The sequence below is a fragment of the Mizuhopecten yessoensis genome, unplaced genomic scaffold (assembly GCF_002113885.1).
Source record: "Mizuhopecten yessoensis strain PY_sf001 unplaced genomic scaffold, ASM211388v2 scaffold10949, whole genome shotgun sequence".
NCBI lineage: Eukaryota > Metazoa > Mollusca > Bivalvia > Pectinida > Pectinidae > Mizuhopecten > Mizuhopecten yessoensis.
Genome location: NW_018408802.1, coordinates 363,429 through 389,707, shown reverse-complemented (window position 1 = coordinate 389,707; position 26,279 = coordinate 363,429). Strand labels below are relative to the sequence as shown.

The following is a 26,279-nucleotide window of genomic DNA, read 5'->3' as shown; positions in this document are numbered from 1 at the left end:
CGGAATAGTGATTTAAAACTAGAAGTCTTACGGCCATTTACAACAGTAAGGTTATACAAGATGATACGAAAACGGTAACTGTTCCATCGGGTATACTGAAGGTAGGCTCATCACTCTTGCACATCCCTATGCTAAAAGCACAGACAACCCCCGATACTGCAGCGAACCAATTCGAAATCCTCTTGAGTAAGCAAGGAATGGGATATTGCAGAGAAACTAATTCCTAAGCATGGCTCTAATTATTGCACCTCAACAGAAAGGTGTTTGCCGAATATGACAGCTGTTGACTTTGATGGTATCATATCGAAAATTCTCATGTAACTGTAAGCAAATCCATGATCGTAAGTCAAAGACCACGTGATCAGCTATATGTAGGACACCTGATAAGGATATGCTGATCATGTCCTTGACTGTTTGTCAACATTTTGCTTTATATGTCACGATATTAGTGATAGGTCATTTTTGAATCGCTGTAGCCAACATGTTCAGACCAGCCGTACTCATCACTTTATTTTCCCTAGCTGTATGCCAGGTATGTTCGTTTAGGATATTTATTTCCAACATCAAATATTTAAGATAAATGGTTGTTAATAGTTTTATACCTTTATCTGTAAACCAGTTATAGTTTACGCAAGTTTTTCTTTAGAAATAAACGAGGATAGTATGTACTGTTCTTGGCAAAGTAAGTGAACATGTATATCAATCAATACCAATACTCCTTTACAGCATACACTGGAGAAGGGAAAAAACAATATTGTGTAATTTTCACAATTCAAGCTACCCCTTGTTCTTTAATTTCGTTTATTCATTTACAAAAATAAATGACGCTAATTTTTCATAATTTCAATGTGAAAAATATGCAACTAATTATATAAATCTTCAGATTCGATAAATTCATAACCGGTTATGTGGGTCACTATCAGTTCATGATATTTTATATCAATATATAAAAAAAACTGTCTTAAAATCCAGTCACCAACGGTAGCTTTTATTCGCCTAACGTTCAGAAATTAAGATAATCAAAACAACTGGTTTACCCATTGTCATAACAATGTGACTCGGCGGAATACTGTGCTATGTGCCTTGAGCAAAGTTTTTCAATAAGGTAGCACTCTTATATCGATCTGCACCAGGTTATTGTTACCTCGCAAGGGGGCAAATACTGCAACATATTGTCTACTTGACACATTCACACATACATTACACAAACAAACTAAACAAACCCAGTTGTCTCTGTTCCAAATTAGTTTTAATGAGGTTTAGTCTATTAAGTTTAACGTCCTTTTAACAGCTAAGGTCAGTTAAGGACGAGCCTCCATGTTTTTTGTGTATGCGTGCATGTGTGTATGAGTGTCGGAAGCTGGGTTTGTTTTGATGAGAATAGCGATTTGATTATCGAGGCTTCATTATTATCAATACGTAATAATGCATTCGTTGGTTTGAAACAAAATTAGCGTCACTGCTTTGAAAAACATTTTTTCAGTTCCACCACCATCATCCTGGGGGTTTCATTTCCGGTGGTAACCATGAGCATCCAGAGCAAGGCTCAGTCAACTTCGTTTACGATCCCGATTCGGTATGTGCTAAAACTAGAAAGTATTTCCGATTTTTGCTTGTACTATAATCATTTATTATACTATGGAATTTAAAGCCTGTATTTTTTTTTTGTATACCGCGATTTGACCGTGTTCTATTTGCCGACATTACTAAAAGTAATCAGAAATACGTTTCTCTCATCTATGATTGATAATGTAAGATAGACGTTTTCCTTATATTCAAACTGTATACCACATTGTCGAATTTAAGAACGGGAAAATGTAAGATAAAACTACAATAAAAACTACATATGATTCTTCCAATGACAGAACATATTACCCAATGAAAAACAAAGTTCTTTACGTTATGAAATAATATTGATTAAAATTTTACATATAGGAAATTAATATATTTATAGTGTATTTACGTGTATGTTATACATTACGTCTATCGCGCATGATATATAACAAGCGTTATAATGATTTACAGCACTATCTGATATCCAGTACCCACTCAACCTGCTATTTCATGCCCTTGACCACCGACCAGCAGACCAGCGTACACAATCATGGTTTGGAGAATTTGGAGGTATGCTTAAATACGATTGAAGAAGAATTGCTTTACAAGGATTAATTTATATAGTTATCTTGATTTTATGAAGTGTCGTATTAACGTCACATTTATTTCAATATATATATGTACTATCATTTAAATGGATGCGCTGTGAAAGGCATGCATTTGATGTCACTAATCCCAACGGTTTCGTTTCTCGAAATGAATATAAACAAATGGGTTATAATGCATCAATATATATGTACGCTACAAAGGATGACAATATTTCGACTGCCCGGGACTCGGAGCTCGCGATCTCCGCAACCAAAACACCAAGCCGATAAATGCCCACAGCCCTGACCATCGCAGTTTCCAATGGTCAACAGACTGATTTTCACGACATGATCATGGTGACATATCGCTTATCACTGCTGATGAGTTCTTAATGGATAAAATGGTCATATAGTGTAGTAAATACTTACTGACGTCAATTTGATAAATGATTACTTCTTTAGTTCGTGTATCTAGGAACTATTCTACATTTAAAGGTGGTTGACTCTGCAAGTAGACTATCAGTTTTCGATCGTTGCAGTAACTTATTCTCGCGTGGTTTCCATAAATTATTACTCTGAAAAAAATGTCGATTCGGGAAAATGTTGTCAATTTGTAACATTTATAAATGAAAATTGTCTTCCCACTCATGTGTTTTGGAACATTTTCACAACGAATTGTTTTATTATTTGATCTTGTGTACCTATATGACGAAACTGCCACATGGTGCTAAAAGTATTTTCTCACATAATTGAGATGATTGTCTATATGTACTGACCCTTTTTTAAATATGCGCTGCCTTCCTTCACATTTACAGTCATGTTTTTTTCTTGTAGCTTCAAATGATGGCTATGATGTCCGGCGGTGAGGAGCAGTTGACCAGTGACCAGGTGGCCAAACACACGCACATTATCAGCTCGATGTGTAACAGCCACAAATTATACATGGTCGGAGCTCCAGTGGCCAAACCCTCGGTTTCATCTCCAGAACATTAGACGTACGTTATCTAGCATTTTACGTTACAAGATTTGTAAACACAATTTCAAAGAAATTAATACCTTATTAATAATTATATGTAAATAAAATTGTAAACCAATTTGTTAATATTTAATCATAATTTTATGTCACAAGGTATTTTAACAAGATTATAAATCAATAATTAAATTAATATTGTATTATTTTTTTTATGTTACAAGATATGTACGCAAAATTATAAAGAAATACATATCTTTTAACAATTTATGTGACAATTACTATTATAGCATTATTAAAGGTCATCTTATTTACATTTTATGTGACAAGATATGAAAACAAAATTATCAAAAAGTAAATAAATATTATTTTAAGATTTTATGTTACGAGATATGCAAACAAAATTATAAATTGAGAAATATTGAATCAACATTTTATGTTTCAAGAAACTAAAACTTTCTTTTGGCCCTTCACAAACCCTTTCTCGTGTGACGAAAACCTGCTTATAAAATACAACCAGTCTTTTACTTTCACGAACTCACGTCCAGTAAGACTGGGCTCGGTGAATTTAACACTACTGCCCTTATATGTACACTAACCTATATAACATGTGACTGGGCCAGCTGAATCTAAAACTACGGTCCTTGTATGGACACTTACCTATATAACATGTGACAGGGCCCGCTGAATCTAAAACTACGGTCCTTATATGTACACTTACCTATATAACATGTGACTGGGCCCGTTGAATCTAAAACTACGGTCCTTATATGTACACTAACCTATATAACATGTGACTGGGGCGTTGAATCTAATACTACGGTCCTTATTGTTACAATAACCTATATAACATGTGACTGGGCCTGGTGAATCTAATTCTACGGTCCTTTTATTTACACTAACCTATTTAGCATTTGTCTGGGCCCGCTGAATCTACTTCTACCGTCCTCATAGTTACTCTAACCTTTATAACATGTGACTGGGTCCGGTGAATCTAATTCTACGGTCCTTATATTTACACTAACCTATATAACATGCCACTGGGCCCGGTGAATCTAATTCAGCGTTCCTTATATTTACACTAACCTATATAACATGTCACTGGACCCGGTGAATCTAATTCAGCGTTCCTTTTATTAACACTAACCTATATAACATGTCACTGGGCCCGGTGAATCTAATTCAGCGTTCCTTTTATTAACCCTAACCTATATAACATGTCACTGGGCCCGGTGAATCTAATTCTACGGTCCTTATATTTCCACTAACCTATATAACATGCCACTGGGACCGGTGAATCTAATTCAGCGTTCCTTATATTTGCACTAACCTATATAACATGTCACTGTGCCCGGTGAATCTAATTCTACGGTCCTTATATTTCCACTAACCTATATAACATGCCACTGGGACCGGTGAATCTAATTCAGCGTTCCTTATATTTACACTAACCTATATAACATGTCACTGGGTCCGGTGAATCTAATTCAGCGTTCCTTTTATTTACATTAACCTATAAAGTGACTGGACCCAGTGTATCAACTATTACGAGTCTTATAGTTACACTAACTTATGTAACGTGAGACAGATTCTGTTGTATATAATACTGCAAGGCCTATCATAATACCACCCTATCTCAATTGACCATATTTGATAAATATAGCATTTGCACGAACTTATAAACATGGATGGCTTAGTTGTTTTTGATAGAACTAACCAAATATAGTAAAATGATATTGGTTTTGAATATGTATTGATTTTACTCTTTTTTTAATTTCACATTTGCAGTTAGAAACGAGAAAATGTTTGGCGTTTCCATCATCAGTTTGACATTATAAACGGAACAGCGAAATACAAATGATTTGTTCACAAACATCGTCTCTGTTGTATTTATGTTTTCTTGATAACAATTTCTCAAAAAAAGTACTCAACATCTTCATTAAAACGGTCTGTATATACGCTTTAAATTCCAACAGTATGATCAGTCAATTTTACGGATGTAGTTATAAATACATAAGATAAGATGATTACATTAAGATTCTCTAAGAAAACTTAAAACCTGTAAAAACAAAATACTGAATTTTCAAAAGAAACAATACTTGGAAAAATACTGACCGATATGAACAAAGGAAAGATTTACATGAAGACCCTTAAAAGACAAAAGGACAATTTAACAAGTTGCTCTGGAAATGTCGGCGTCTTTTACTTCATCAACAAATCCTTTCATGTAGCCCTCGGCCAAGTCCAAGCGATGTAACACTACATTGTGTGAACTTCGGTAGTGACATCAAAATCAATATGATCGACCTTCTAACACACAAAGAAAAAACATTTAATCTATTAAGATCATTCATGGTGGGGACAATTAAACTTGACCATAGTCTTCATCAACCTGCCTCCAGAATTCCCTGTATTGTATGGTTGTCAGTCAGCAGTCGATATATATCGCTTAGGTAATAATATTTTGAGAAATTTCTTAGATACCGAATCGTCTGCGACATATAAACTCCGCCGGTTTGGGAAGAAGGAATGTTGTTATCAAGCATAATGGAAAATAAACAATCGGAATCAAAGGGTTTTTAGCTTTATGGGATTGATTGTTAAACGGAAGAGAGCTTGGAGGGAGCTCCGTGTTCATCATCCCAGGAACTTCATGAGTCCTATGTAAGTTTGATCTTTTCTGTTCATTTTTCCTTTCTGTTTGATTTAGAGTTTTGTCAGCAGTAAATGCATCTTGTGGTAAAATCAAGATTTCGATTTTACCACCATCAATCTTGAGTAACATTTCATACAGCTAGGTTTGAGAATGTCCTATTTTTAGAAGAGGTCAATGTTTACTTCTATAGAAATATCGGTATCAAACGTATCCCTTAAAATTAAACATACACAACTATGGACCACGGGAAACATACAAATTCAATTTGAGAAAGACGTGTCATGTATGTCTTTAGAAAGAGTGATACAAACTTAAACTAGCAAAATCCAAGATCGTTGCCTGGTGGCTTTCTTGTTTTTCCGATCCGTCAGAAAATAAAAATGTACAATAAAGGGCACAGGGAAGCATTCGTTAGAAATCTGAAAAGTTCAAAACAGTACTTCTTGAGTAACAACGATAACACGAATTGTTTAAGGACGTCTGAGGGACTACGTAACCCACCATGATGATGGTGGGCTAAAAGAGGAAGAGTGCGGGTGATGAAGGAGAGGCTTTAGCGTCACTGAATTCACGTTCAGGAAGCTACATGTATATATCTGTTGCCTGGTGAATCATATTCTTTTTTGTTATTTAAACATCGTAGATAGTAGATATATATTAAAGTGTAATTGAAGGACTTTGCAACGCTGTTGTTTCAGCATTGATAACCTCTTCAGCAAATCTAACGGTAGGAATGGGGCATAGTTTGTTTCCGTAGGCCTTCATACTGTTTAGAGATCGTGCCGCCAAAATGAACTGTTTCTCTACAGTTTCGTCGAGGTCTTCTAATGTAACATTGTCCTTGATTAGTTAATTGCTAAAAGGCCTACTAAAGGTCAAGCCATAAAAGGCCTAACAATACTAAGGCTACTAACACAACTTGTTACACCAATAGGAACTTAATGGTAGATGTTAAAATCTGCTAACCTAAGCACCCAGTGGAGTGGTCAGATCTTATAATAACAGGTATTTAATAATTCAGATATTTTTTAAATTAATCGATTTCACATAAAGATTAAAAATCTTTGTCAACTCAATCGTATAAAACACTGTTGTCATAAGCACACCATATGACTATGTTTCTCTTGTTGGGTAAAACGTCCTATTAATAGAGGAGGAAATTTAAATACGTGTCTCCATGTGTGAAATGTACGAAGGAGCGTTACGTTGAAGACGGTATCTTGGTGTATTTTCCTCCTTACGATAGCGCGATAACGCAATGATTTTGCTAACATATAGAGTGCAACCTGAAAGACAATGTCGAAGGTATCCAGCATTATCACTTCACCCTGTCACATATTGACAACGGGTAAATTTTAAACCAGTCGCTGTGCCTACCGACGCTGAACGTTTAGCGCGGAGCAATGACTACGCAACATTTCAAGGACTTCCCGACATGGGCAAACGGTCTAAATATAGCTTCAATTGAAGTAATGCCAAGCCAGACGTTACGAAATATGAAGACCAAGGATAGTAGTACATTAAAAGAAGAGTTCCGAACTGTCGTCGTTTGTTGAGTAATACACAATTTTTCCGTCAGTTACATTCTTGTCCTGTGCGGTACTGACACATAGAAAAGTATCTGGCATAAGGGAGACGGATGTTTTGCTCTATGATACAAAAAGGTCGCAATTCTAATAGTAGTTTTTTGCAAGTAAATGTGTCAGTCTCCATGTGTATGCGAAGTGTTTTGTGTCACTTGAGCTACCTTGTTTTCATTATGCAACCAGATTTAATCTGTTTAAATCATCAAAGTTGAGACAATTCCGTTAAATAAAATTGGCCACTCCTGTGTTTTTAATGCTTTTATTAATGTTAACGTATTTGGTTTTACGACCATGGTTGTTGTTTGTCTTTCGTCTAATTTGCTGCCTTTGATCCTCAGTGCTGCCATAATTACATCGTTATTGACTTCTCAAGTGTCACGACCATTGCGTTCTTTTCAAAAGGAATACTTTAATATCGTTAATAGAACAGTTTTTTTGATAAAACGTGCTCGATATGATTACCAATTTGGTATTGATTGTCCATTAAAGGGACATGGCTCTAACAGAAATATCTCAGTTATTTAATGTAGTGTTGTCTGCACTGTCAGTTATCTTTCATTGGCATCCCCAAAGTCAGTCTTTTTAAAATGTCCAGTTTGACCACTCGATTTGTACGGGAAAACTCCTTTAAATGTAGCTCCGATTACGTCACGTGGTGATTTCGAACGGGGCAAAATCATTTATAAACACAAGCAGTGACAAAGGAGCCGAATGAGAGAGGGATGCATTTTGTATTTCTTTATCCCGCTTTGAAACCAAGAAAACGATTCCATTTACGTCCGTGTTGAAACGGATCAAATCACATTAGCAGTGGTACTTATCATATGGAAGTTAGTTGTACACATGGCAATATTCAAATGAATACATCGTTCACCCCTAGCCCCCTTTTAAAATCCTTACATGACCATGGGACAGACTTATCTTTCTCGAGAAATATTCAAGCCATTGAACACTTTTTCCAGGCAATTCATGTGTTCATGTATTCCTATTTCACTCTTTTCATACTCTTCTGTCAGACAGCCCTCGATCATATATGCATCATATGGAAATTTATATCATATCTGAAACGAATCTTTTTATGACGATCTAATTTTTACATAATCTGTTCCCTTGTAATGTGACATTGGCTTTCGGAACACAACAGCATGCGAGGGACATTTTTATGCTTTTTTTTTATTATTTTCCTGGCCAAAGAACTTAAACTTTAGTAAAAACAATATGAATCGGTCCAATCCCGGTATTAAAAAAAATGCCCCCCTCCTCCCTCCTACTAATCGCTAGATTTTCAATAAATGAAAGTATTGCAATAGTCTGAATTTGTTCCTATTTTCCGAAACAGAAGGCATAATCCACGGTCGCACGCGCCATTTTTACAACGTGAACAAACAATTTTGTTTCAGTTTTCAATACGTCTTCAGATGCTATTTGTAACACGGCTATTCATTCTAATTCTGCTTTATGTTTCAACAGTAACTTTGGCATGAACGGTTTAAGAGTGTTTTTGTTACATATGTATGTACGTGATCCGATTAGGGTCTATCCTCTTCAGGTATTATCATATCGGACCGTCATTTTCATTTTCTTGCATCTGTCATTAGACTAAAAAAAACAACACCACATTATTTCTTACACCTCATACCAATAATTATCCTCCGAAGGGCCCCATCGCAACATCATGCTAACCAGAAGCTAACTGATCTCTTCCCTACATCGAGTATATGGACATGGCCATTTACATAACAAAGTGTCTTTATTCGTATCCCATATTAGCCAAATATATACTTTTCGGTATTATTCACACAAAAAAACCCACCAATAAACTTGATAACAAGTCAGCTGTAATCAACTACTTATACCAACTATACAGAAGAATAAAGAACACGTTCCGTTTGCTAAGGCACTTTATGATGATTTCGACCTTCAATAACTTGTTGTAACTTACTGACGCTATAACAATTTTCACTCACTAACATTTGCACAGCAAGCAATTTTGTTTACAATGAAATGGTGTGTTACGCGCATGCATTGCCAAAATGACGCACAATTGATGGTCGGACGGCTGATAGGAATGCCATCTTCTATTGGTAATTATACAGTTTTTATGAATATGTATATGAAAAATCTTATCGTGCCATGTTTACAGTAAACACACCTAGAGGTAAATTTTGTTTTGAACTTAATACTACTGTGTATACAAGACAACCTTCAAAGTGAGTTTGTCGTTTCACATATTTACTGGAAATAGAACCGGTCATTATTATATGAGAAGCATTTGTTAATTTGTTCTTTCAGCCATCTTGTTTTTTATGATCACTCTCAAAATAAAACATGTAAAACTAAGGATCATTGCTCTTCATATCATATACCGTCATATCAAATTTGAGAAAGATCATTTATGCACTTCTTGAGATATAGCACCAATAAAACTTCAAAGTCACCTGTTGGGCATCTTGCACAATAAAGGACCATGGGGAACCTACATAACTAATCTGAGAAAGATCCCTTTAGTACTTCCTGAGAAATAGCGATAACAAACCTTCACTGCCAAAATCCAAGATGGCTGCCTATCGGCCAGTTTCGTTATCCGATCAGTCTCAAAAGATATCATTCACAACTAAGGATCAATGGGAACCTACATATCAAATTTGAAAAACATCCTTTAAGCTCTTACTGAGAACTGGCAATAACAAACTTTCACTGTAAAATGCAAGATGTCTGCCTGTCGGCCATTTAGTTTATCCGATAAGTCTCAAAATTAAAAGTGCACAACTAGGAACCTTGGCAAACACCAAGACATGGTGATCTTTAGTTAAGAAACGTTTAAAAATCGGATTTTACGAAATGTGTGATAAACCATGTATAAGGAATCAGTATTGCCTTTGGCAATCTGTTGAAGTATTCAAATTCCTTATCTGTTGTTATTATATGTTTCACAAGAAGAATTATATTTATGATAAAATGTTGAATTACGATCAGACAAGTGTAATTTGTTTACAATCTGTTATAAGCTTAAGTGTACAGATGGGCTTTAAAAGCATGCATAAAATAGAAAAAACAACCTTCCAACGTTTTGGGACGCTGAGATATATTCGTGTTTGTCTCCTTGTGATAGCGCGGAACTGATGCCGACTTTATAGTGCCACCTCACTGAAACATACTGCCAAAGACACCCAGCCGGACATCCCACTCGCCTAAATTATACTGGCAACGTGCGAACCAGTCGTCCCACTCCTAAATTGCCGAGCGTTAAGCAGGAGTAGAAACTAACATTTTTACAGACTCTGGTATGTCTTGGCCAGGGGACAGAACCCAAAGCCTTTCTCACAGGGGCAAACGCTCAACTAAAGGCCAAAATTGAGGCATTGTCAAGGCAGACACAAAGAAGAAACAGGTTTCTTAGAAAGAAGAGAAAAGATATGATCAAAAATGTAGTCGCCTCTTACGATCATGCAATGGGGGCAGCAGGTACAATTCTTACGTCCTACCTGCAGGGACGACATTGCACGGGTTACTTAAACTAGCTACTTTCCCTCGTGTAACACATACAACTTTAAATGTAAATTCCACACCAATACACATGATGTAATAAAGTTATACATGCGATCGTGACAGTAGGTGACACTTTAATTTCCGTTTTAATACACATAACTGATATATGCATCTCAATTATACCAAATGAGCACATTTTTGATTTGACCGATATATATCATAGATTAACCTAAATCGAAGGCTTGTCTTCTTGAAGGGATTTAAATTGATTTCCTTTTACGCTTACCCAATCTTCCCCCTGCAGGTCGGAGACAGAGAAAAAATATACCTGCTGTTCCCCACTGCATGTCGTAAGAGAAACTAATGATGGAATCTTCTCAGAATTGGTCGTTTGCTTTCATGCTGTCTTCTTGGTGACAGAGAAACGATCAACTTAATTCTGCGGCACCGATTGCAACATTTTTGAGTACCTAGCGCTCGCCTGGTATGCCGTACTGTTGGCCTTAGTGGTGAACGTTCGCCCAAGTGCAGAAGAGCTTGTTTCCCCGGCTGGGATATCACAAAGCCCTTCAAATGGAAGTTGGTATCCCATACTGAAGGTACAGCAATTAGGCAAATCTGAATACCTGATAAGCCCGTTGTCAGTATATTGTGATTGGGTAAGATACTGTGATGGGTGCTACGGTATGGTATTTAAGTGCTCTGAAGATGATATTAGTACACTACTATCCTACCTCTACCACACACGTGTACATTACACACATGGTAGCATGTTATAGAGTTACCTTGGCTGTAACCTAGTGAGACACTAAGGTGACCAAACATTACAGCACTACTTCCCCTTGAACTTAATATTACCATGGGCTTTGAAAAGACGTAACAAACCCCTACAAACAAACTGCACGACATGTCATCACCTTTCCATGTTTTTGAACTGTACAGACGACTGCGTGACCATGAAGTCCCCATTGTACTGATTGGCTGTTAAGACTTAAGACCTTGTTGTGTTGACGGGCTATTAAGACTATTTAATGACCCAGTATGACATTTACATTTGCGCTGCAACCCACTATTTCAACATTACCAAGAGAAATGCTTTCCATTTGAGTATCAAAGCAAAAGCTCTTGTTATGTGACGCGTGGTTTAATTATGATGTCATAGATTAACCTTGCTCAGTGAGTCTTGTCGCTTCGCTTAGGATAACATGGAGAATGAATAACTTTGGTTAATTATTGGCGCCAATTTTATTTAAACAGGGCTGTTTCGCCAATGTCGTTTAATGGACGACGCATATACAAAACGCAGTAAATAAATAAACTATTTAAGAACAAATAAATTAAATAACATAATTATTGTATAATAAAAAGGTAAATATATGGATTGAACGGGTTTTTTTCATGCCGGTATGAATGCGAGTCGATAACATTCATATTAAACATGAAGCTAGGTCTTCATGCAATATGGATGTAACTGATTTGCAATATTACCGGCATGAAAACTTAAAAACGCCGTTCAATCCATATATAACTACAATGCAACCTGTTATGACAACTAAACCTTCACATTCTTCAGACTTGTCTTATTTCTTCCGACCATCGCTGGCATCAATGTTGGAAATACTGATCAGACAAATGTGCGTGATCATGATATTTGTATTGAAAAATGTTTAACACTCTCTCTTTCGGCCTCCAAAATGACGGCAAATTTGTCCTTAGGGCGAATTTTGATATTTAACTTACCATCTATAGTCATTCCATGTGATGGGTAATATAGATTTTACCTGTGAAGGTCGAACATCTGATTAAAAATTATATTACACGGCTCGTCAAATTGTGTTAACGAAGCTTTGTAACCGATGATTTTATCAGATAAGAGGCTCAAAAGTTCGCATGTCCTTGTATTGATTGGTATGGTTTTATGTAGCTGAATCGAGTCATTTCGGTACATATATAACAACTATTGAACATACGCTTACACCGTAGCCGAATCAACATCGATTTTGTGGACAACTCGTACACATTTTACACCTTTGTGTGCATACGCTTTTTAAAATTTGTTTGAAAATTTAAATCGCAATCGGTGTAGCAAATATATGTGTTCGTTTTTGGTTACAAAATTAAGGAAACATAAGTAAAGCCACAATTCATTCTATTATATCTTCACCCCCAAACCTGCAGGGATGTCCTTGTATTAAAGTATACAAAACAAAACTGCAGTTGAAGCCAAAGCAGCACTTGGTAACATTATCATTTCGTTTGATACATTTTTTTACCTTGTTTAAAATTGTTGGTTACCGGCACTTCATCTATTTGACCAGTATCACCCTATTGTACATAATTTGACAATGCCATGTTATTGTGTCAAGGTTTTCATATGACCACAGCTGTTGCGAGGTTGGTAAACACCAAACAAAGAGGTTCTGACCCGGACAAGGGAATACAATATTTCACCTTTGACAGGTAAGATTATAAATGAAAATAGATACTCGACTATGGTATGTTCTGTTTACCACTATGTCCGTTAGGGTTTTCATAGGAATAACGTCCAGAAATCACTACGCTGCTAGGTAGAGAAATGATTTTCTACTATGACTAAAAGTATGAATGATTGTACAGCGCGATACATTTTTCAATGAACCTGCAGGTCGGAGATTGAGAAAAAATAGTTGCTGTTACCCACAGTACAGCTTATGTAAAACCTAGTTTAGCCTTCAGCCGTCTATGGAGAAACTTATCTTTCACCTCGGCGGATAGCCTTAAATGCGTCGTCTCTATTAGACCCCGTCAGTAAATATGACCGGATGTCGTGTCATGAAACAGTGTCCAGGTAATCAAATTTCAGTGAAATAGCGCTTTTTAAGTGGCCCTTGAGTGTCCCCACCATTCGTGATGATCCTCTGTATATGTATTTGGACGTCAGATTCTAACAACCAATGACAACCGTCGTAGACATGAGCATGTCGATACCAATTTAAACATATTTTTCTCCTACTTTTCATTGACGTGCAATGACATTGCTAAATGCTACTTAGATGGTTTGATCATGCTTTTATGATCAACTCGGCTTCAAAGACGTAAGTCCTCTACATAGGTTGTAGTATGCATGTTTTGCACTCACGACAGTCTTGTCTAAGAGTTAGGCTGCTACGTTGTTGTCTGTTCAGTGATTTACACAGATCGATAATGCTGCTATGTTGGTGAAGGAGGAGTGGTAACCTGTTGGATAAACTTAACGTCACCAGTGTTCGTTGACAGAGAGCCAGGCGATTGTATCATCTGATTGACGAATTCACCGGTACTGGATAAGTAAATGTAACGTGCTTGTTTACAGATAGAAAAGGTGCGAACTTGCATATAAAAGGATAGGTAATGGAACCTACTGTATAATTGTTTCGAATACATGGATTTTTAACACGCCATTTGTATTCTTTACATGTCTAGTGTAATCAATTTAAAGACCTGGTGTGTTATACTTTACGAATTATATTAGCGTTTAGGTTTGGCAGGTTGTATATCTTAGATGCAAAAAGCCATTTTTCTTTATGTGAAAAATTCCCGAAATATTCTTTTTATTTCGTTTTGTTTGAAGTCATATTTCAATGATAGGCAATTAATGCTGTATCTTATAATTTGTAGATATTTCGTTTACTATGTATTATTGGAAGAAATGTACGATAACAGATATAAAAAACATGTTTCTTTCATTCATAATGAAGAACCAAATATAAATTCAATTAAACATTAATCAGATAATGCACAGAGCTTTGGATACCAGCTCTAACGTATGTGCCACGCACTATACTATCATGTCGCTGATGTTGGTCACTATTTTATTAGTAATATAAATTTTTGCTTATCAGGATGAGCATAACCAGCCAAGCATCGTTAGGAATATCGAATGAAGTAACGGTATCCTCGGGCTGCTGGACAAGAGGGTGCCAATATAACATCCTGTCAACGCAAGGTCAGCGTTCCCAAATATTCAAAATTTTAACGTTGACATTGATTCCAATTATGGTGCTAAGTGTACTTACATCTTTAAGCGTTAGCAATAAAACATACCAACTTTCCGTAAAAAAAGGTATTCAGAAAGGAATTGAATTCAGTCTCGAGACCGGACTTCTGTTACGCTCCACCCAGATCGAGCGCGGGATGAGCACTCTTTACCTCAGCTCAAATTCGGATAACAAGCTATTCGAAAAACTACTGGAGAAATACGAAGCTACAGATAACGTCATCCAACATTTAAGTAAATGGCCTACGTTAGGAGTGGGCGATCCGCCTCATTTTAAATCAAAATTTACCTATGTTGAAAGCATTAAAGGATATCGTAACAGGGTAATGTCTAACAATGTGACGATAGAGGAAACCATCCGAAAGTACTCGGTTGACAATTCTGTGATCATAAGCTGGGCGGCAGCCAACATCGGACTCTACATGACGGGGGATCTCTGGATAACCTTAGTGGCCTACCACATGCTCCTTCTAGCCAGCGACGAGGTCGGAGTGGAACGTGCCATAGGAAGCACATATTTCACCATAGGTAAGGTACATCTATTAAGTGTCGCCATTCCCAAGTAAAACTCTATTGCTAACCTTTTCATGTGACGCGGCAGACGCCGACCTTGATCTAATGCCTCTATAGCTACAGAAAGTGTCTTTAAATTTTCTCCGTTTAGTTCTCTTGTTTCATTTGTGTGGCATTTGTACTGAGATAACTTATCTTTAGACAAGTTCTCCATACATGTATCACTATAACTGTCGTGGGAATGTTTGCCTATACAAATCACATATTCTTCATGTAGGAGTTTGACCATTACCATTCGAGAACGGTGTTGGTACTACAGTACACTTTACTGTATGTCTTCTCTACTTTATGTAGCCATAACATAGCCTCAGCAGTATATCATAAATATATATGTACCCCCTATAAATGCATAAATACTATATAGACTTTTACAGTATCTCTACTCTCCCCTGTAATAATTAATTGCCTTGCAACCCACTGCTGTGGCCACAATTACCTATCAAAACTCTCAAATTGCATATCAATCGCTCTTAAATTACCTATCACTTCTCTTCTATCTACTCACTAACTACAACATACATACCTAGCCTCATTGAATACTTATTTCCATCAATTGTAGTTAAATATGAAACATCTACTGACCAGATTATTTTTTATCGAAATATCAGTCTGTTTAAAAGTGACCCTGAGGTTCACGCTGGACATTCGTAGCAATTTCAATGAAGACTATATGGTCTGGACAACAAAATGAATGGCTTTGCATAATGAACATCTCGGAATTTTAACGGATCTAGCAACACTTGTTAAAAGCAATTTCAGAAACATTTTATTGATCTGCTGCATTGCCGTAAGAAATCAGAAAGAAGGATTCAAATCAGAAGCTGTATGGAGTCAAAAATAATTGTTAGCATTAATCATTTCTGTTTGCCTTCTTCAGATGGTAAGGTAAATACTGATATCATTATTAGAACGGAAATAAAGAAGTTGACGAACACACATGTTGTATACTAGTGTTTGTCAATACATGCATTCAAAAGCGTCGAATATCTGACTTCGGAATCGGTGCTACTTTTATCAGTGATATGTCTAATGTTAATATACAAGATAAAAATTACATTACGCAGTACATATATAAGTAATTCCGTGTTTACCCAGTTTTAACAGAACAAAGAACATTCAAAGACACAAAAAGAACAGAATATTTTTTGCAGTCTTGAAACACAGTGGAATAGCCAATAATGAATACATTTACATGTAAAAGAAATTATTTTTAATCTAGGCCTTAATGTGGTGTTCCTCTTGCAACTAAATGTATTTATATCTATACATGTCAGTTACTAGCCTAAATATCGTCAAATCCACCATTATAATGTACTGTTTGTTTCATGCTGCAAAAGTACGAGGTATTAATTGGAAATGTCAAATCAATTATTTGCTAAATTAAAGAACATCAATGCAGTCATAGAGCAACGCATAATGCCTTGTTGTTATTCCCTGCATAATGTTCAGCAAAAAGGGGAATATCAACAACTGGTTCACCCGTTGTCGGTATAATATAATAAGGACGGTACATCAACATACCTTGTCTCCAGCACACATACACACATGTACGCATCCGCAACATACACAGAGACCCGTCCTTAAATGAATAAAATAAAACCAAACCATCTCCTAGTTCTTCATACGTATTTTATTGTTAAATTTTAGCATTACATAAACAGCATACCACAAGCACTATGTAGATCATTTTTATAAGGGCATTAGGTAGCTTAACTCGGAAAAAATGTTTGAAATTGTACATTAAATAAATAAAATAAGATCGTTTGAATGATTTGCCCAAAACCTTCAAAACAATGTCACCCATGTAAACACAGAATGAAATGTATAACAAGTTCGTACGGTTTGAACATCTTAAATAAGGTATTTCAAACTAATGCTTTGCCATATGGATGCACGTCCCTAAATTATCCTGGCTGTTTAAGGACCGCTTCACTCGCCCAAACACAAATCAAGTCTTTCCAAACCCTTAAGAGGCTACATTGTACATATTTGTCGTGAACAACTATGGTAACAATGAACTGCAATGCTGTTAGTTGTTGAGTTGTTTTTTTACTGTGTAGTACATGCAACATGTAAGATCATAACCATAAAAGGATATATATATACTTTGTGTTAACGACACCGGATATTGCTACCAGACAGGCGGTGATCACACGAGGTGGACTGCAGTTGGAAGTTATTTTTTTCTATATTTTCTTTACTTCCGAGGCTGTCATGTGCTTAAGGCTTTTTGGATCAATACCTACCATTTTCAGAGTTTACTTTCACCATAGAAAACGTTCATATATGGGTCAATATTACTTCCAGACTTACAAACACATCGTCTGGTATCGGCGAAAAAATATGAGTGATAACTATCATGTGTCTGAATTAACATTTGTTGTACTTCCCTTCACATATTTTACTGCCTATAATTAAATCAAGATGTATCAGCATTAAACACATTCATTGTGTCAGTGAAAGCATTGTATTTAATGAGATATCGTCAAAAAAATATTTCGTCGAGGTGTACGGCAACTTGACTGTTTGTTTTAGATTACTGTACGGCTTCATGCAAATTGTAAGTCGCCGTACAATGATATGAAATTATGTCATTATATTTCTCATACTTTAAAAACGAGTTCGAAAATACGATAAATATATAAATACATATACATATTAATTAGTTATAGGTAGTGAAATTTGTTCAAAAATAACACTACAAATATTTATTCAGAAACGTGATACATATCGCTCGCGAGTTTTCGCCGATACCAGGCGGCGTGTTTGTAAGTCTAGAAGACATATTTAGCCATATAGGAATGCTTTCTGTGGTTTAAGCCATTGCTGAAAATGTTAGAAATTGATCCGAAAACCCCTAAGAACAGACAAGCCTCTGAAGTGAGGAAAATTAAAAAAAAACTCATCTACAACAGAAGCCAACTTCGTGTGATCACCGCCTGGCTGGTAGCAATATCCGGTGTCGTCAACACAGTTATATATTTCACATCAAAATATACGGACGTTTAAGGCGTTATCACTTTATAGCGCTAATCCTCAAGTAGGCAGTACACATATTTATAGTAGTCTAATTCTTGTTGTGAGTACAACTTGTAAAATGACCAAACGCTATTAATCAAAATATGTATTAAATAGTTCATGGTATAAACGTATTTTATATGACGAGTAATAAAAGTTGCGAAAATACAAATTAGTTTCAAGTATGAACTAAAAATGACCTCGACTACAAAATAACCATAATAACATATAACATACAGATTACATACATAAAGTAACATTTTATTTCTTTAATGTTGCAGAAACATTTTCGATGGAGCAATTGGCATTGTTCATTGAGAAAAAAATTACGGCAACGCACTACCTGGACCTGAGCAGCCGTTACTCGGACGACGTGCGGCAGCTGTTAGAAACCAACTTACTTAATTCTGAACTTTCTCGATCCCTGAATGACATGCACAGAATGATCACAAATAGGGAAGACCATCTAATGTCCGCCAATACGTCCATCTTGTGGTTTGATAATATGACATCCTATATAGACATCATAAAGGAAATACAGGACATAGTCGGCCAGGTAAGAATTGCTGGTGATCATATACGGAATGATATTAAAACTATGGGAAGGTTGCTTCAAATACTCGTTAAATTTTAAAAAACATTTAAAGTAAACTCTATGTAATTTAAAGTAGTTTCTTAAAAGATGATATTTTTTTTACTTGTGTAAAATTTGTCAAACGCGAAATTTAAATTAGTTGGAACAATTTGTTTTGACGGGCACATTCCTTTATTAATTGACAAAAGGGTTTCTATAATGGATATCAAATAAGAAATTGGATTTCATTAGGTAGAGAGGTGTCCTCAGTTTTTATACGCCCGTCTCGACTGGTCGTATCATGGTATACCCTCCGTCCGTGTGTCCGTAAACGTTTCGGTATCTGCTCAATATCTTCAGTAATTATAAACCGATTAACTTTAAACTTGGTAAGAAAGTTGATGCTACAAAATCTTCCCTCAGTTTAATATCTGTTTTTATCAAGTCATTTTAAGGATAATTATTGTCGTATCATTTACCACTGTTGGTAAACTTCTCGGTGTCTGCTTAATATTTTCATTATCTTTAACTGATAACTTCAAACTTTGTAAGAAGGTTTAGTGTTGCTTTTATCGGGTTAATTTTAAGAGAGTTATTGCCATTTAATTTTTAAATACAATGCTTTTGACACCTCTCTTAAAATATCTAAAAACAAATCAATACTTCCTCCTATCGAACCATTTATTAGTCTTTGGATGGCCTTATATCTAACATCCATGCAAATTGGGAATTTAGAAAAAAATACACCTGCTAAGGATAAGGTCTTACCAAAATCCTTAAAAATGGTAGATGTTATTCCCTGCTTAATGTTCAGCAGTTAAGGTAATGACTTCAACTGGTTCACCCGTTGTCAGTATAATGTGACCAGGCGGGATGCTGTGCTGGATGCCTTCGGCATGGTATTTCATTGAAATAGCATTATAAAGTCGGCATCAATTCCGTGCTATCACAAGGAGGCAAGTACACCAACATATCCTATCCCCAGTATACATACACTCATGCTTACACAACACACACAGAGTCAAGTCCTTGAATGCCCAGTGATGTTCGTTGAACAAAATAAAACCAAACCAAACCTTATATCTAAATATATTTCACATTTATTTTTAAGTATTATGAACAAGAACTAATTATTTGAACTGTACTGCAACTTGTCGGGAAAAGATTATCAAACATTCTCGTAGTTTCATTTAACCACTCTCAGACTTCAATGTTGCTGTAACAAGTATTTCCAAAAAATATCATGCATTCAAATAATTCATCTTAAGGACTATTTCCAAATCTAGAAATGTATTTGTTTCATATTGCATATGTTAATAAAAATATTTTTTTATCCAAAATTTTAAAGCATTTTAAGAGTTCATAACTGCCCCTTCCCCTCTCTATAATGCAGATATTAGGAACAGTGCTGAATTTTGCGTGTCTGTCAGTCTAGCTGTTTACCTGTAGATGCTAAATTTTAAAGACAATGCCCCAGGTCTATTAAGGTCTATAATATGCGAAAGTTTGTGCAGTAATTTGCTACATAAATATTCAGTAATTTAAATGACATTTTGCATGCATATGAACTAAACAACTTGACGGTATTATACCCTTTTTCATTAATCCAAAATCTGGACTGCAGGCACTTTCAGATTCTTCACATGAGTGAGGGAGGTACATTAATATCTCTTATACAAATTTGTTAAACGTCACTGGTTATTGGTTTTGTGCATAAACGCTCCAAAAATAACAGTTGTGCTCTCTCTTTCGAATACGAGTAACCAGCCGTGCTGCAGTGTTCTGGACCCTCTGCAGACGAGTAGTTAGTTTGTCAGATAAACACACAAACAAATAAATGACTGCGCACTTTTCGACAAAAGTAGGAGGGTGCGTACCATGTAGTCTACACACCCTTGTGTTTTTAGTTTCCAATGTTAAAATGTAAATGTGTTTGGAGGTTGTTCCGTTTCCGTACCCGGATGTTGTTCCCAGTGTGGCGGCACTTTGAAGTAGTCCTGAGTACATCTACCGGTGTGGATACAGCATTTTAAACAGTGACAAATTGTTCTCTGCTTACCTAAATAAACAGCTTATTCAGTATATTAACCAACATGACTACTCCAAATGTATACTGCAGAATATATAGAATACTTGATGTCTCCTTGTAGATGAGTTTTTGAAAATTGAGCCGATCTTTTTCGATTATACACAGTTTTTCTTCGGAGGTGTAGGTTAATGATAACTAAAGCTTCTATGAAAGAATTAAATCGGTTGATGCAGAAGCCAAGCGTCTGCACAATATGTTTATTTCTCCCGTATGCGTTAACTCATTCACTCATGAAGACATATTTGAATCATCCAATTCAAAGGATGGAATAGCTTCTGATAAAGCTGCAGGAGTGAATGAGTTAGGTCATCACAAGGCAACAAACGTACTAAGTGTCTCCTTACTCTTGACTATAAATGACTTCTTAAAAACGCATGACAATGGGAACCAGTTGGATGTAGCAATACTGGACTTCTCCAAAGCATTTGACACCGTGCCACACAAGAAACTCTTGCATAATGTCGCGCAGTACGGCGTGCGAGGACAAGTGCACAACTGGCTGACGTCATTTCGAACACAGAGGAAAATGAAGGTTGAACTTGAAGGCACAACGTCCCAGGTAGAACACGTCGCCTCTGGAGTGCCCCAAGGGACGGTACTAGGACCACTCCTTTTCCTCTGCCACATAAATGACCTACCAGACTCAGTCAAACCACAAGTACGCCTTTACGCCGACGACTGCCTTTTGTATCGACAAATCAAAACATTTAATGACCATAACATCCTCCAAAATGACCTACAAAACCTTGAAGAATGATCAGATAAATGGGACATGAAATTTAATGCCAAAAAACGCTACATCATGTCAATTAGGAAAAGGTCATCAAAATTCTACAGTCTGAATAACCACATTTTGAAAGAGGTACAAAACAATCCATACCTAGGACTCCAGATATCAGACGACCTCAAATGGAGCAATATAAGCAACATCGCGAGGAAAGCAAGCTCAACTTTAGGCTTTTTGAGAAGATACACTGCCCAAAAGAGTGTAAGACAACATCATATATATCACTTGTTGGATCAATTCTGGACTATGGCAGCATTATTTGGGACCCTCATCTAAAATCAGACATTGAAAAACTAGAGAGAATACAAAGAAGAGCAGCTCGCCTAATTACTGAGAATTACAAAAGTCGGAATGAAGGATGTGTCACAGAAATGCTACAACATCTAAAACTACCAACCTTACAAAACAGAAGGAAATCACAGCGGCTAGTATTCATGTACAAAGTAGTTGAGAGGTTAATACCAGCCATACCCCCAGATCAGATAATCCAGCACTCCGGAAGGACGCGAAAAACAAACACAAAGCGTTATGAGAACTATGAAACATCAACAATATTAAACAGGAACATTGTCAACAACTCAAGGCCAATAATCATCCAAGGATACAAACAGGAAGCATACAAGAAAACCTTCTTCATCAAAACACCGCTTTAGTGGAACCAACTGGATGATACAGTAGTGTGCGCAGAAAGCGTAGAGGGATTAAGATCAGACCTTTCAAAAAATAAGAATAAAAGATAAGTAACATATTCTCTCTCTCTCCCGTCGTGTCATGCCATTATTGGGTCAGGGATTCGAGGCCTGCGTGGGGCAGTCGCCAGGTTCTGTCCGTAGGTCGGTGTTTTTGTTACGGGAACTCCGGCTTTCCTCCACCACTAAAACCTGGCATGTCCTTAAGTGACCATAACTGTTAATAAGGCGTCAACACAAACAAAACAAAACCAAAACGCCAAGAAGAGATTTTGAACATGGTTCTTAAAACCACAATTTGAAAATTTGGGTTAAGAACACTAAGCTTTCTTTTTGAATACTTTGGCCCTGACCCTGGATAGTCATTCTGGCATTCGTAATCACTAACCGACATTATCTCGTAAAACAGGCAATTGCACAAACACGAATACCCTGCCTGTCACCTAAATTAGTGATACTTGTCGGAAGACATTTTCTTTTGCGGAAGTTTATATTGACAGTAACAATAATGAAGCCAGGGGCTATGTAAATGTTTATAATTTTAAATAATAATAATATACAACATTTATATAGCGCCCTATATAATTTGTAAAATTACTCTAAAGCGCTTTACAACGTATCGAAAATAGCATTAGTTATAACTGTGAAACAAAAACAAAGGTTTACAATCGCTTTATATATACACATAAATGAGCAAATAAAGGGTAGTATTTACATGGGCAAAGAGCCTTAAATGCAAACGTGAAGAGTTGAGTTTTGATCTTCCTCTTAAATTTGGCCAGGGTATTTGACTTTCTAAGAACAGTCGGTAAGCTATTCCACAACGTGGCCGAAACACTCCTAAAGCACCGGTTTCCATAAGTCTCAGTACAAGATTTTGGGACACAACAATGATTCTGCCTCCGACCGCAGTGAACTTGACGGCTGATACAGTGTAACACGCTCCTATATGTACTGGGGAGCTGTTCCATTCAGTGCCTTGTATGTGTTCACCAACATTTTGTACTGCGACCTGTATCGTACAGGTAACCAGTGCAATGAATATAGCACAGGTGTGATGTGCTCTTTCTTTCGAGTACGAGTAACCAGCCGTGCTGCAGTGTTCTTAACCCTCTGCAGACGACTAGTTAGTTTGTCAGATAAACCAAAGAGCAGAGCGTTACCATATTCCAACCGAGAGGTAACAAGCGAATGCACCAAACTCTTGCATAGATCTGCAGATATAAACTGCCGAATACAGCCGATGCTCCTGATCTGGAAGTAACAGGATTAGGAGTTTCACTTGTTTCTTAATCTTAAGTGAACTCTCAAAGTTACTCGTAGGTTTTAAACAGCTTGGACAGTCTCGATAGTCCTGGCACCGACCTTGAGCTGGAGGTCCATTGATTGCTGCCACTTTGGGTAAAAGACCAAGCGTCCTTCTTTTCCTAATTGATATTTAGCATGTTGGCGTTCATCCAGATACTGATATCTGTCAGACAAGCTTCCAGAATTCTGAAATTGTATCCTAATTGTCCTGTTGTTTGATAACCATGTAAATGTGTGTGGCATCAGCATAGCAATGATAGCGAAGGCTATGGCGACGACAAATCGCTCCAATCGGTTTGGAGTACAGGTATTATTTTTCATGGTCCTAACAGCGACCCTTGAGGAAACCCGACATCTAGTATTTTGTTATGTGAAGTGGCTGATCCGATGGCAACACACTGTCGTCGCTCACTCAGATCGGACTGTATCCTGCATAGTGCGGTATCAGTCACACCATAAGAGTGCTCCAGACGTTTATATAGTATGCCATGGTCGATGACGTCAAATGCAGCTTACAAGTCAAGCATGACAAGCATGACAAGCACTGCTCTGCAGTTAATATCCAAAGCAGACACTATGTAATTACATGTATGTACACGTAGGAGGGCCGTCTCAGTAGATTGTCCCATGCGTTAGGCCGGTTGCATGTTGTCATGGAGACTGTTTGCATGGTGATGAACCTCTTAACGCCGGGACATAGCCTTCTCCAAGATATTAGACAGGAAAGGCAGATTTAATACTGGGCGGTAGTTCTTCAACTCCTCCTTGTCCATTCCAGCCTTCTTCAACAATGATCTAACCTGTGCCTTCTTAAAACACAATGGAACCTTTGACTCGGCCAATAAATTGTTCATGATTGAGGTAATCAAAGGAAGCAGTGCTTCAAGACATTGCTGTAACCGGTCTGTAGGCAGCGGATCAAGCTCACAGGACTTCGATTACGTGGTCATGATGATATTGCGCAACTCGTCCTGGGTTGTTGGTGAGAGCTTTGTCAATGGTTCCCCATCAAATTCAATGAAAGCAGTCATGACAGAGATATCCTCAGTATTACAGCTTGGTAGGATAAGTTCACCTTTCTGGTTAACGGTTAATTTGGTCCGTCGCCACTGTCTCTGCTTTTCTACGGTTCTGTTTTTCTACGCGAAGATTTTCATTATACCACGGGGCATTCTGTCTCACATTTATCACCTTAGTTTGCAGAGGTGCGTGTTTCTGTATAAGAGCTTCTATACCAGATGTGTATGCTTCAACAAGATCATCAACCCCGCCTTCAGTAGATTGAAGGGTGAAAGAAGACTGGATATCATTGTTGAAATCTGGTATTGAAATTTCGTGGAATTCCCGGAAGCTCACTTCTTTCCTTGCACGATCTGCCCTACTGCAATTCAGTGTTGCGTGGACAGCAAGATGATCACCAGGTTGGTTCCCCTTTACATCACTAAATCATGGCATTTGTTTGGTTTTGTCATGACAAGATGAAGCTACCTAGAATAACCACAGCCGTTCGCTTGTTAGTGGAACTTAAAGGCGGTATTTTTAATCAGTTTATTTTATCATTACGTATCTATAGATTTGCAAGTTACTGGTTGTCACGTCAGACATGACAGCACAGTTACAAGACCAATAAAATGATTGATTTACCATATCATATTACAATTTATCGAAACAACGCGACCATGCATTGGTCGAAACTGTTGAACACCGGGTAAAACAATAACCAAAAGAAGCTTTTTTGAATTGGCCCTAACTAGGGTTTTTTGTGGTCACCCGGTCAGAGGTACCAAGCTTAGCTCATGCCGTACCGTATAATCCGTCTTCAGTCCGCCATTAATATTTGTAAACGACCTATTCGGAAACGCTTATTGATAATTTACTAAACTAGACTTAAGGTTGTTGATATTTAGTATCGTACACATTGTGTGGCCTAGGGACAGGGCCAAAAAAAGATAATTTTGTCAAATTGATTAAAACGACCTCTCCTATAAAATTGATATCAATCTTATTTGGTTGAAAGCATTCGTAGAAGAATTTGATCCTCCTGTTGACTGAGCGGGCAATTTAATTTCGATATAGTTGCGATCACCAGAGATAATGCTAAATCAAATACCCAGAAAATTTGTTGACCGAGGAATTAACATACACGAGCATGGTTAATTAAACATGATATTTAATCAATATCATGTGTCGTTACATTATATTGACCTTTTGCGTACAGCCGTACTAACATTGTCTGTCTGGGTTTAACGCCCTCGCAACATTAAAGGTATTATGATGACGGTTGGCAGACTCTATCAAGCCAATATATCAAATAGTCATTTATTGAAGGTTTTCAAAATGGCAATTATTGTCAATATATAAGGATAAGAGCTTTTGTGTACTTA

General features: G+C 36.9%; 1 protein-coding gene across 1 annotated transcript; it reads left to right on the top strand.

Annotated features, from left to right (window-relative positions):
• The first annotated feature begins 422 nt into the window (after positions 1–422).
• On the top strand, positions 423–4,984 carry LOC110463994. Its single transcript, XM_021518983.1, has 5 exons — positions 423–532; positions 1,484–1,576; positions 2,026–2,124; positions 2,976–3,136; positions 4,900–4,984. Exons 1-4 carry the CDS (start codon positions 482–484, stop codon positions 3,132–3,134), a joined length of 402 nt encoding a protein of 133 aa, XP_021374658.1. The 5' UTR covers positions 423–481; the 3' UTR covers positions 3,135–3,136; positions 4,900–4,984.
• The last annotated feature ends 21,295 nt before the right edge of the window (positions 4,985–26,279 follow it).

Coding starts and splice junctions, on each gene's coding strand:
- LOC110463994 (XM_021518983.1), top strand. CDS start 482: ATGTTCAGACCAGCCGTACTCATCACTTTATTTTCCCTAGCTGTATGC. Junction 1,577..2,025: donor TCGTTTACGATCCCGATTCG/GTATGTGCTAAA, acceptor AATGATTTACAG/CACTATCTGATATCCAGTAC. Junction 2,125..2,975: donor ATGGTTTGGAGAATTTGGAG/GTATGCTTAAAT, acceptor TTTTTCTTGTAG/CTTCAAATGATGGCTATGAT.